General features: G+C 49.9%; 1 protein-coding gene across 1 annotated transcript; it reads left to right on the top strand.

Annotated features, from left to right (window-relative positions):
* Window positions 1-599: 599 nt before the first annotated feature.
* LOC142574435 (alpha-(1,3)-fucosyltransferase C-like) lies at window positions 600-2,766 on the top strand. Its single transcript, XM_075683517.1, has 2 exons — window positions 600-702; window positions 1,086-2,766. The coding sequence occupies exon 2, from the start codon at window positions 1,093-1,095 to the stop codon at window positions 2,602-2,604; it is 1,512 nt and encodes a 503-aa protein (XP_075539632.1). The 5' UTR covers window positions 600-702; window positions 1,086-1,092; the 3' UTR covers window positions 2,605-2,766.
* The last annotated feature ends 9,840 nt before the right edge of the window (window positions 2,767-12,606 follow it).

Below are 12,606 nucleotides of genomic sequence, written 5' to 3'. Positions count from 1 at the left end.
TTTGAAGTTGAAAGTGTAGGCGCACGTAAAAAAGCAAGGCAGACGTGCGCTTGAACTTCGTTCTATGTGTATACAAGAGTTGAAAGAGAAGGGAAACCGAAAAGCTCGACTGTGTCTTCCTTGGCCATGCCAACCAGCGATCACCGTCGCGTGTGTTACAATGCGTAGCACGGGTGCACATGTACGCGCGCCTGTGGCCTTTGTGGCAAAGAGCGTAAGGGAATGAAATGGGCTAGTTTACAGCATTTGATTAACCGTTTCGCGATATCTTCGCGCAACATTGATTCTAAGATGTGCGTTGAATCTGTATAATGTTTTTCTTCGCCTTTCGATTTGTTTCCTTACGATATAAACCACGTGCTGTACGTGCTGTATGCGGAACAGGCACCAACCACCACCAACGCACAGCAATATCTACTGCTTCCTAACTGATGAAGCATGCGTTACTGCCAAAGACACAGAATGCTCACATGAATTAGCACAAAAACACGTCGCTTTCGGTATAAAGGTGTCGCTGCACCGGGCTGGCATTTCACTCCGGCAGCTGGCGCTTCCATCAGCGCCTACCTTCGCAGACTTTCCGATAACATTCTGAAGCGGAGCCCAAGCATTGCATTCGTGCCAGAAGGCAGTACACAGTCACCGAGGTCGAGCTTCCTGCTCCATCGCGTTTACAGCACACGGCAGCTCTTCTGTATCTGGGTAGGGTCACTTCTTTTCCAGTTTAAGCTATTCATCCTAACTTCACAAGATACATTGTGCCCTTCTAAATGTCGCGTTAGGATATTACGCCCATTGCATCATTGCTGCTGCTGATTTTTCGCGCTTTCTGGCGCCAGATTGCTCTACGCGATTTAATTGGGCATGCGTGAAGGCTCGAGGTTCGTTCCAGTTAAATCGGTTTGTCCCTTGGACGCCACCTTTGTCAACGTCATTTAGCCGCCCATTTTTGCGCAGCCACGGCGCAAATGCTTCATTGCTTCTCTTAACCTTTCATTCCTTCATTGTCAGCTCTTGTTTTGCGATTAGTTTTCTGCGCTTCACGGCTACTATAACGGAGCTCGTTGACGGTGTACTCCTTGCAGATTTTCCATGGCCGAGGAACCGAACCACCCTGCTGAAATCCCCTTGCAGCTGCTGGAGCCACACATTCCGCGGGCACATCAAGGCGCAGTGGCACATCAAGAGCTTGCAGAGAACAACCAGCCTTCGAGCAGTTTTTGCTGTGAGAAGGATAAAGTCTGCTGTAGGGTGTCTGTCGCACTCATTTCATCTTTCATAATCGCTTTAACAATTTACGGTGCCTACAACTGGTTTACTTGCGATAGTAGTCAGCCAGCACGTCTTCTGCGCCCGTCATCACTGACTAAAGAAATGTCGCCTTGGCTCCGGTGGGATTATCGAGACGGGGACGTGCGTGCCCCCCGCATCCTGGTTTGGACTGACCCACCTTCAGAGATTTCCGAGGCTCCCAGCATTGGCGCAGCGTCTGGACTAGGGGCGTCGAAGGACTCCGCACCTCAATACTCGTACTGGACCTCGTGCCATTTCATCACCAACTACCCCTACGACGTCCCTGAGCAGTGCGCCGTTACCAACGACCGGCGCCTTCTCATGGAAAGCGACCTGATTGTTTTCCATGCCGACCGCGTGACCGCCAGTGACTTCCCCGAAAAGCGCTCCACTGGCCAGTTGTGGATTTTCTTGGCGCGCACTCACCCGATAGCACCGACCTTTGTTGGTGACATTGGTCTTCTGGGCGCAATCTCCCCCGTCAGAGTGAATGTTTCGCCCTCAGCGCTGCCGATGCAGTTGGCGCGAGTTTTTAACTGGACCATGTCCCGACGAGAGGATGCCACCGTACCCATTGTTCACAAGAATTTTGGCCCTGGCTTCCTATCCAGCGGTTATTTGTCAATATCAAGCGCCGACCCCAGTGGCTGGTCATCTATGCCCACAAAGGGGCACACAGCGTGGATCGCCTCTGATTGCGAACGGCAAAGATTCCGGGAAGAACAGGAGAAGCTACGTTCTCTTAACGATGACCTGCACTACCTAAACGATGTGCCCATACGCCTGCAGGTACTGTCCAACTGTGGTGCAGGTCAGTGCAACTCACTGGCCGACTGCGTAGCGCAGGTCGCCAAGAACTTCAAGTTCATTGTAGTGGCCGCGATGCCGGCCTGCTTCCAGAGCGTCCACGAACTCCTTTACGAGGCGTTCGAGCACGAGCTTGTTCCGATCGTGCTTGCGTCGTCCAACATCACGCTCAACGTGCCACCTAAGTCGGTGGTAAACGCGGCGGACTGGCTGGGGCCCGGCCGTTTGCACGCGCACCTGCGGACCCTCCTGGACCATCCAGCCGAGTATGAGAGCTATTTCGCCTGGAAACGAAGCTTCACAGTGTCCACACTCGAGGACGAGCTGTGCTCACTGTGCCAAGCTTTCCAGAAGGGAAATTTAACCGTGGGTCCAACAAGACTCGACGTCCGGGAGTGGTGGGAGCTACGCGCCAGGTGCCGTGCCGAACCCCTGTTTGGTGTCGATGCTCTCACGGTCGTTTCAGACTTTCCTACTTTGGCGAACGTGTCCCCAAAGCGATAGCACACGCGATTAGTCTTACACGTGTCCTGAAATAACCTGAGCACATGGCGAGTATTTCAAGAGTCGGTGTGTAAACGGGTCTTCGAACACGTCGTTCAGCCCTATTTTGTTTGTCCTTATTGCTCTTCTCTACAGCCGAATAAACCATTTCTGCATATCGCGCCTTATGTGTTCTGTCCGTCAATGTGTTGAGCCAATGTGTTCTTTCATAAAACGCGCTAATTTACCGCACGTAGTGATAGTCTTTCGCACTCATACATCGCCAAACTACCGCACGAACGAACAGTTTGTTTCCGACGACGGGGAGTACGGCGCATGCCTCAAAAGCAAAGCTCGGCTAATGGCGCTAGTTGCATGTGCAGGAAGCAAACCATTCTGACAAGAGCTGCTTCATCAATAAATAGTTCCTGCAAGCGCTAAAAGCTCCCCTCGCGTCAACCGTTAAAAGCCGTGCACTTTCACCGGAGTCATCGATGAGGCAGTGGTCAAATCTGTACCTAACGGCAACCGCAGATAGCTTTTGTGCATGCTTTGTAGCACGTGATGCCAACGGTAGCGCACGGTGGTGCAGCAAAGCCCTGCACGGGTCCTTTCCCCAGACCCGCCTCTAGCCCGAAAGTGCTATGCGGCGGCTCGCCCGAGCCCCACTCGGTAGTTTCAAACCTGATTCGTTCCCAGCCTGTGTCCGAAAGATTTGGGTCCGGCCCAGCTCTGTAATTGTGAAGATACCATCCACGGCACAAGACATTTTCTAGAAATAGTTTTAACTGTGTCAGGACTTGGTGTGGCGTTGTTGCTGATAAATGAAAAAAAATTATATATTGAACCCATTATACTCGTGTGTTACCGTGCAATATGAAAGCCTGTGGTACATTTGCCAAATACTTGCACCGTCCTCCAACGCGCCCGATGTTGGAGGTCACGTAATCAAAACATAGCTGGAGCAGGGAGGGGGCAAAGCATAATGTATGAATACATGGGGGCATAGTAAGCGGGCGCTAGGGGGAGGGAGAAAGAGGTAAGCGGTTTCTCCTCCTCGGAAGTAGCACAAGCTGTTCATCACTGTCCGCGCGGCTGAGCACATTATGTAGATCCTGTGTCAACACTCAATCACATAATATGAGACTGCGAGGCGGAGAAGCTCCAACCTAAAATAAAGACTTGTCACCTCACCTGAAGCATAGGAGGTAGTGCTGCGCCGTTCTAGCATGGACATCCAACTCCAGGCCATACGAACTGAAAACGTCGCCATCAAACGTAGATTGACAACCATCTGATCCACCTCAAGAAACCACGCCTAATCACGCCCCCCCCCCCTCCATAAAGCTGACAAAATAGTGTTCCCTACCTATAGCAGACAGTTTTGAAGTCACCAATAGCATACCCGGCCTATTACGGGCCTCATAGGGACCCAGATTTATTACGGGCCTGCCCAGATCCGACGCGTGTCCGAAGCTCCTTGGCCCGAGCCCACAATAGGTATAGCTTCCCCGACACGATGCTGGCCCACGGACCGGCCCGGGCCCATGCAGTGCTCTAAGGTGCAGTTCATCCACCGCTCGTGTGCCCCGTTTACTTTGTGTCGCCTGTACTCACATGTCAATTTCGAGTTTGTGAGGTCTGCAGCTTTCGCAACTACATGGACGTTAATTTCTTTCGCAGCAGGTTGCCTTTCCGAGTTGTGCTCTATTGCTTCTCCGCCTGAATTACTTCAGAATTCATCAGGACAGGGAATCAGTACGAGATGTCGGTCTTCATATTTTAGCGCCATTCTACTGGAAATTAACCACCGTGGTGGCATATCGATGGGGCGTAAATGCAAAAACGCCCTTGTAGAGAGAATTTCACGCACGTTAAAGTACCTCTGGTGGTCAAAATCAGTCCGCAATTCGCCAATATGGCGTGCCTCATAATCGAATCGTGGTTTTGACACGTAACACCCAAGAATTCAATTCAAATTCAACTGACTGCCGCTAAGAATCTAAAGCAAAAGAAACAGTTTGCTTCAGGCGAACAGCGCTTAGTGTGCGTATTGCTCAGACTTAATCGGGAAAGCATCAGCACGAAAGTCGTTCACAGTGTTGAGATGTCACCTACAGGAGCCCCCAACGCCACCTTTATCTTGTACGTCGAAGCCCGTGAAAGTAAAAGAAAAAACAGTTGAAAATGAGTTTGCACGTCAAGAGTGGCAGTGCTTTAAACCTTTGTCGTCAAATACGGGCCTAGCTTATCGTACTGAGAAACGGGCAGCCGCATTCTTCATAACTAGGCCGCTTTCGGAGCCCCTCTTCGGCACTCACCAAAGGCGAACCCCAGAATTTTAACTCGTATAAAGGTCCAACCACTGGTATGTGTCGGCATGCTTCGGCAGACGCCAACAAGCGAACGCGTCGCTGAGCGTCGGTTGAAGGAAAAGGGCATGCAAACACTGGACAGCAGCTCTGACGCGCGCCGACGCTCGTTCCTCGGCTGCGGTGCTGCACTATTCGGTCTTCAACCGTCCAAGTCCGACCTAAAACAACCTGCTGTAAACTAAGCTTGAAACATTAAGTTATTGATTTGCATGCTCTTTGAGATATGAAAAACACTTTTGATTAATGAATGTACGCTTGGCGCAACAGCTTTTTAACTTTGAAGTAACAAGAGTGCATAAAATGGCTGTGGCTTAGCTAAGGTTAAGCCCAGGATGCGAAGCATACGAGCCTTTATTTTAGTTGTTGAACCACTGTTTAGCCTGGTGAACTGCTGTTGCTTGGCTATATTTGGTTCGGCTAGACGAAGAAACAACTCATGCGTTACTCTGCTTCGCCTGCAAGAGTGGAACGCGAGAGCGTTCCCGTCGACCCGCCAAGGGGTGTAAGACAATGGGCTACGGCGCAGCGACTACGCGCCTCGCATTGGACGCGGTGAGCGTCGAGCAACGCAGCGTTCGGCGCGGCAACGAAATGTGCGCCTGAGCCTTAGAAACAGCTCGTTTCTAAGGCAACACCGCATTCACTAGAGGCGCTTTTGTACCGCTTTGAAGCATCGTACTCGTGGCTGAGTGGTAGCGTCTCCGTCTCACACTCCGGAGACCCTGGTTCGATTCCCACCCAGCCCATCTTGTAAGAGTTGAGCCAAAGCCATCTAGAAACAAGCGCAGCTGCTTATATACCGCCGCGACGCCGCGAGCGACGGCGCGAGTTGGAGCCCCGTTCACAGAACACCTATACAAACTTAGAGAAGGGAAACTGTACCTTCCACAGTGCTACGGAAATAAGCGTAGCGGTGGCGTCGTGAACTAAAGTATGCGACCACGGGTGGCGCTGTACAACAGGAAACGTAGGGCTTGTGGGGCATTCTGGAAACGTTAGGAGTGCAAGATGGAGTAACCAATTTCTTAAAAGATATCTATAAAGGTAACCGGGTGATTATACAATGGGAAAAGCAGGTTTCGGAGCCTGTGATGATTCGGCGGGGGCTTAGGCAGGGGTGCCCATAGTCACCTCTGATGTTTATGCTGTACCTACAAGGTCTAGAGGCCAAAATACAGCAAAGCGGACTCGGCTTCAACCTATCATTTCTCAAGCAAGGAAAATTGATTGAACAGTCATTACCAGGACTGATGTACGCGGATGATGTTGTATTAATGGCTGACAATGCAGAAGATCTGCAGGAATTAATGGACATATGTGGTACAGAAGGAGACAGGTTAGGCTTGAAGTTTAGCAAAGAAAAATCAGCAGTCACGATTTTTAATGATAACAGTTGCGGCGAGCATAAGATACAGGAGACCACGCTGGAGATAGTCGATAAATACAAGTACCTTGGGGTGTGGATAAATAATGGCATTGAGTATCTGACAGAGTACGAAAAATATCTAACGACTAAAGGTAACAGAAGTGCAGCGATTATGAAGAGTAGGGCACTGTGGAACTACAATAGGTACGAGGTAGCACGAGGGATATGGAAGGGGGTAATGGTACCAGGCCTGACTTTTGCCAATGCAGTTCTATGTATTAGAACAGAGACCCGGCAACAGTTGGAAATTAGGCAACGTGGTGTGGGTAGGCTCGCTCTGGGAGCACATGGCAAGACACCAAATCTTGGAGTGCAGGGGGATCTGGGATGGTCTTCTTTCGAGGGCAGAGAGGCTAGTAGCAAGATAGCATTTGAGGAGCGATTGAGAAAAATGGGGGAAATTCGGTGGGCTAGGAAGGTTTTCAGTTACTTATACACGAGGAATGTTGACACGAGGTGGAGGAAGCGAACTAGAAAATTGACAAGCAAATACTTGGGCAGTAGCGGGGGAACAAGTAAGGAATCATCTGTCAAGGACGTTTAAGCAAGAAATAGCCAAAGAAAATATTTACGATAACTCTAAGGGAAGCTCATTGTTGTTCGAAGCCAGGACAGGTGTACTGAGGACTAAAACGTACCGAGCCAGATACCAGGAGATAGATTTGGTGTGCGAGGCGTGTAGAGAGGAGGAGGAAACGGCGGAACACCTGATACTTGCTTGTAAACAACTTTACCCTGCAGTTGAATCTAACGGGGAACTATTCAAAGCCTTGGGTTTTAAAGACAGTGAAAGTAGAATAGACTTTGAACAGGTAGAAATAACTAAACGGAGGCTATCTGATTGGTTGACGCTATCAACGCAAAAGTAAAGGAGTATAGGTATGCATGCATATAGAACCATTAAAGGCTAGGTGGCGCGCGCCGCCGCCGCCCGATTCAAAAGGTTGAGCCACAATCATCCATCCATCCATCCGGAAACGGGGTTTTGCACAGTTTACCAGGTGTTCTGTGGCTTTACTGGGTTTCTGGCTGCTGCGCCTTGATCGTGCTCCCGCGAGTTTAGTTGCTGTGTGGCAAACGTAACGCCTACATATGTATGTAGGCGCTACGTTTGCCACACAGCAACCAAACTGGCGGGAGCACGATCGAGGCGCAGCAGAATACATGTAGCACTGAGTCATATCGAGTTAAGGCACACCCTCAACTGACTTTTAAGGGCATCCCGAGCGGTTTTTCGTTTATTACGCCGCCGTTACCCCGAGTTGTGCCGCCGCGCTCCAGCTGTTGCATTTCGTGTAGGGCTACTGACAGAATGCGGTTTCCAGGTGGCACGATGGCCTCGACTGGAATAAACGCTCACGACACCAAAGATTGAGTAAGCCTGAAAATATTTTATTTGCAGTTTACAAGTACAACAAAAAGCACACGTCTACGCATCCACACAAACGCGGTTACATAGTCAAGAACATAGTCAAGAAATGGCTTATTAATAAGGGTAGCAAAAACGCACAAGAAAGAAGACCTAAGCTACAAAACGTATGGTCGGCTGCTAAGTATAATAATTTCCCTGTCACCGCGTGTCACTTTTATACAGCATCTTTACAGCACTACCAGGCCGGGTAGTTTGGCGGAAAGAACGCAACAGCTTACGGCCGTCAGCTGCCTCTTCCTTACGGGTGTCATAATTATCCTAATCTCCGCATCAACGTCGTGCAAGTCCGCATACAGGTATCTGTATCTGAACCATATGTGCCAGCTTAATACATGTGAAGTGAAATTATGATAACCACTGCGTCTTATCAAAGGTATTGGTTTTGCAAATGCGCATTACAGCTGACGGAACGACATACTGTAAGTGAAGCACAAGAGAACAAGGACAAAAGGAGAATACAACACTTGAAGAAGAAATGAAGAATTAGTAGGCGTACAGCAAACAAGCGATGACGGAGAACACACAATGATGCATCGAGTGTTCTGTGACATCGGTTTGCGTACTTACGGTGTTATGGAGATCAACGGCATAAAAACGTACCTTCAAGCGTACTCCCTCAACCTCCGCCGCATTCATTATGATAATCAACGCCTAAACAAAATGAGGCACTATTTTTTGCCAAGAGTAGACCTCTTTACAGCAAGTCTATGTAGTGACTCGCAGACGAAACCAGCATGCTTTCGAAAATGTTTTACCGCCGTAGTATTCGAACGCCAACGGCCAGGAAAACACATCGATACCAATAGGCTATCGGCAGTCGGTGGTTAATCAAGTACAAAAACCTTGACGCTATGACTAAAAAGCAGCTTCAACAATCAAATTAAAAAAAATCAACTGCCTATTTGCCTGAGGTAAAAAAGCATCCTTAGACACCTCGATTGTTTATGTCAATGGTTTGTGTAAAGTAAAACATTCAGCATGTTCAATGCCCCTAGCAGAGAAAGCACAAATTAAAGTATTCGACCAAATTACAGTAGCTCCACTTGCGCGCTTACGCTGAAACGCGCCTCGATTGATTTTTCGCCCTCTGTGGCCATTTGTTGAACTTGAGAGTGTGCGGGGCCTGCCCCGTTTCTCCTCTGTCGTGACGTCACGGTGTCACGTGGTCAGCCTTGAAGGCGACACCGCCGCGCCTGAGGAGCTGGGTTGAGCTCTACTAATATGCTTCGCATAAAATATCGACAACAGCACTCGCACTCGTGCGTTGTCTGTCCACAAGGTCGCTTTGCAAACACCTGCACGACGGTGCCATATATCAAAAGCTGTTGTACGATTTCATTTTTAGTAACTCATTGCGCAGCCAACTATGTAATAATTAGGCGTGCAAAGTATCACTGAAATACCCGTGTTACAAATGTCACATTGTAGTGGCGGTGAAAAATGATGCAGATTCAGAACTGGGAGTTACAAATGTAACTCTTTATTAGGCGAACTTGCGCCCAGCAAAAGCAACACTCAGTAGCTCCGATAGCGGCGGGCAAAATCAGTGACTGTCGAAGATCTCATCCGCGGGTCAAGCGCGTCGGCTTTCATATATCAGTCATCGAAAATTCCAGCTTATTCGCTGGTGCCCGAGCGCATTCCAGAAACTACTACAGAATTGGTGTTACGTATGCAATCAGATTATACAATGTTCTTAGACAACAGGCAACCGACAGAGCCATGGATAACATTCGCGAAACTTTCGATACGTGCAGACGCGTCCTGCGCCGAACGATAACGTTTAACATCAGTTAGCCGGTGAAATACGGTCACCGGTTACAGAGAAAAATTTGTCCGTGTCAACATAGTTATGCTTGGGGGTGCATGAAAAAAAACGTGAAATAATGGGCTTTGAGACAATCAGCAAAAACAATTGAAGCACTTGTAGCACTCACAAAACACATGACAACCACTCCACTGTGAAGATGGAATGGCAGCGAAAGCTGACGGCATTCAAAGCGCTCAATTGAAAACCAAAGTGCTTTCCCTGCCATTCCGACTTCACAGAGTGTAATGGCTGTCATTTTCTGCGTTGCGAGTCCGGGCGTCGTTGCTCGTTCCGAGGTGCCCGGGCTCGCGATTGTCGTTTTCGTTCAGCACCGCGGGAACGTTCTTCGTCGGTGGCCGTTTCGCGCCGGCGCCCTTTACATTTTCGTTTCTGTTTCCTCCGGCGCTCCTCCTACGCATGTTGTTCGGGTGTACGAACTATATGGGTCCGCCCTATTGATAACGCAGCTGCTTTAGCACCAATACCTCTCCTGCTTCTATACGGCGATAACCTTGACGTCATGCTATATAGTGTTCACGGCGAGCGTTCTAATTTGCTCCGCATTTTGACACCTGCGCCACCGCACTGTACCCGTATGGGTTTGCTAGAAATCGCCAAGTCCGTTTCTGTTACCGGACGCCGAAAAATGCTACGGTAGGTTAGTCATGTACTAGTTTCTCTGTAGAACTTCTAGAGTAGCTAAAATTTACGTAATTGTAGCTTGTCTCCTTCGGAGTCTTGATTCTGTCAAATCTCGTCCATGGAACACGTCCTTTATTATTCTAGGTTGTTTCGAAACATCAACACCACATCAGAAGCCCTTCACATTGCTAGAAAAATTGTCACTTTATGAAGGCAATGTTCTATTGTAACTAGTGTCAACAGGTCAAGTCTGCCTATCTTGACTCATGAAATGGCATACCCTCAGATAATACAAGCTTGAGAATCGGAGGGCTCGAATAGTTGTCTTTCGTTGCCCTTTGCCAAATCGTCCAATTTAGCACTTATTCGAATGTATGGGGAAAGCTCATTTGCATAAAATAAGAAATATCTCTTGACACACGTACTTACATGTTTATCTTTATCGAGTGACCACGTTTCAACGCCTAACAAATGTTATCCCACAGCGCCAGACACGCCTGCATGTATAGGAGAGTTTCTGGAATGTTATTGATGGTTCCATCCGCTGTCTGTAACCGAACCTTGTGTAATCTTATTGCATGTGTGCGCGACGCGAATAATTTAGAACTTTGTGGGAGGCCCGTGGGTCCCAGCGATTACTTTGGAACAATCGATGACTGATGAATAAAAGCCAACGCGCTTGACCCGCTGATCAGATTTTCGACGAACGGCGAGTGTGTTCGCCACTATGGTTGTTTTTTGAGGGTAGCCTACTTTTGAGGGCACAAGTTCGCCCAATAAAACGCTAGTTTCGTTAGTGACAGTTTTGCTGCTTTCTTCACCGTCACTGCTACATGACTCCTGGTAGAGGTGCTTTACGTTCATGCACCGGATCCCCCGGCAAGCCGTAATCCAAGGCCGGACCGCTAAGACAACGCCAACGTCTTGCCGAAACATCGAGCTAGCCGCCGGCTACAGCAGCTGCCCCCGGAACACGGACTTTTACCAGAGACTACCAAGAAGATCTTCCAAGAAGGTCGTCCAGATACGACCAAGAAGACAGCCCCAATGGCAGCCGCAGTGGTCCCAATATTTCTGCAGCAGCCCAGAGAGCCACCGACGTTCCGCGGTTCCACATTTGAGGACCCGGAAAGCTGGCTGCAGACGTATGAGATGGCCGCTACGTTTAATAGATGCAACAACAACGACAAGCTGCGACATGTCTACTTCGCAATGGAAGATGTGGCCAGGACGTGGTTCGAGAATCGAGAAGCCACCTTAACGACGTGGGTCCTGTTCCGAACCGACTTTCTGCAAACATTCACAACCATCGTGCGTTAAGAGCGCGCTCAAGCGCTACTGGAAACCAGAGTACAGCTTCCCAATGCGACCATAGCGATCTTCACGGAGGAGATGGCCCGTCTTTACCGGCACGCCGACCCGGAAATGTCGGAAGAGAAAAAAGTCCGCTTCCTGATGCGGGGCGTTAAGCAAGAACTTTTCGCCGGACTGATTCGCAGCCCGCTGAAGACCGTAGCTGAGTTTTCTGCAGAAGCAACGACGATAGAGAAAAGTCTGGAAATGCGCGACCCACAATATAACCGTCATGTGCTGACGCCGCAGTGCGACATCCAAGGACTTGGTTCCGACGACCTTCAAAGGACCATCAGGGCCTTTGTGCGCGAACAACTGCGCAAGGCCTTGTCTTCATCGCAGGCTCAAGTGGCCTCAATTGCCGCCATCGTCAAAGATGAGGTTCAGCGATTGCGTGGAGTTCCTGGGGTGCAACCTCAATTACCGCAGCCCCAGACAGAAGTGATGACCTACGCCGCCGTCGCACGCCGTCAAGGCTCCCCTCCCCGACCACAACAGGGCCCTGTAACGCCACAATTCCGTCGTCTGCCACCGCCGCTGACAACACGCCCACCTGTCGCCCAGTTCAGCTACGCGAGGAAGAGGGACATTTGGCACGCCCCCGACCATCGCCCGCTCTGCTATCACTGCGGGGAAGTCGGACATATCTACCGCCGATGCCCATACCGCGAAATGGGACTACGAGGGTTCGCCGTCAACGGTCCGCGGCCGCAGCAAGGTGAACGCCCTCCCGATATCGCCGACTACCTAGCCGCTACTCTGTGTAGCTCTCGACGACCACCCCGTTCGCCATGACCAGGCCGCTGCCTGTCGCCGCAGCGCCGTCCATTCACCGACCCAGCCCGGGGCCGCTCTGCGAGCCTACATCCGGAAAATTAAAAGGAGCAACCGATGGCGGTGCGGTTGCTGTTCGTCGAACTGACGAAGATCCTCCGCCACCGACAAGGACACCGAAGAGACTATCTCGACGACGTAACAACGACAT

This window comes from Dermacentor variabilis, chromosome 3 (assembly GCF_050947875.1).
Source record: "Dermacentor variabilis isolate Ectoservices chromosome 3, ASM5094787v1, whole genome shotgun sequence".
In the NCBI taxonomy this organism is placed as follows: Eukaryota; Metazoa; Arthropoda; class Arachnida; order Ixodida; family Ixodidae; genus Dermacentor; species Dermacentor variabilis.
The sequence above is the reverse complement of the archived record's forward strand: the minus strand, read 5'-3'. Positions and strand labels throughout refer to the sequence as shown.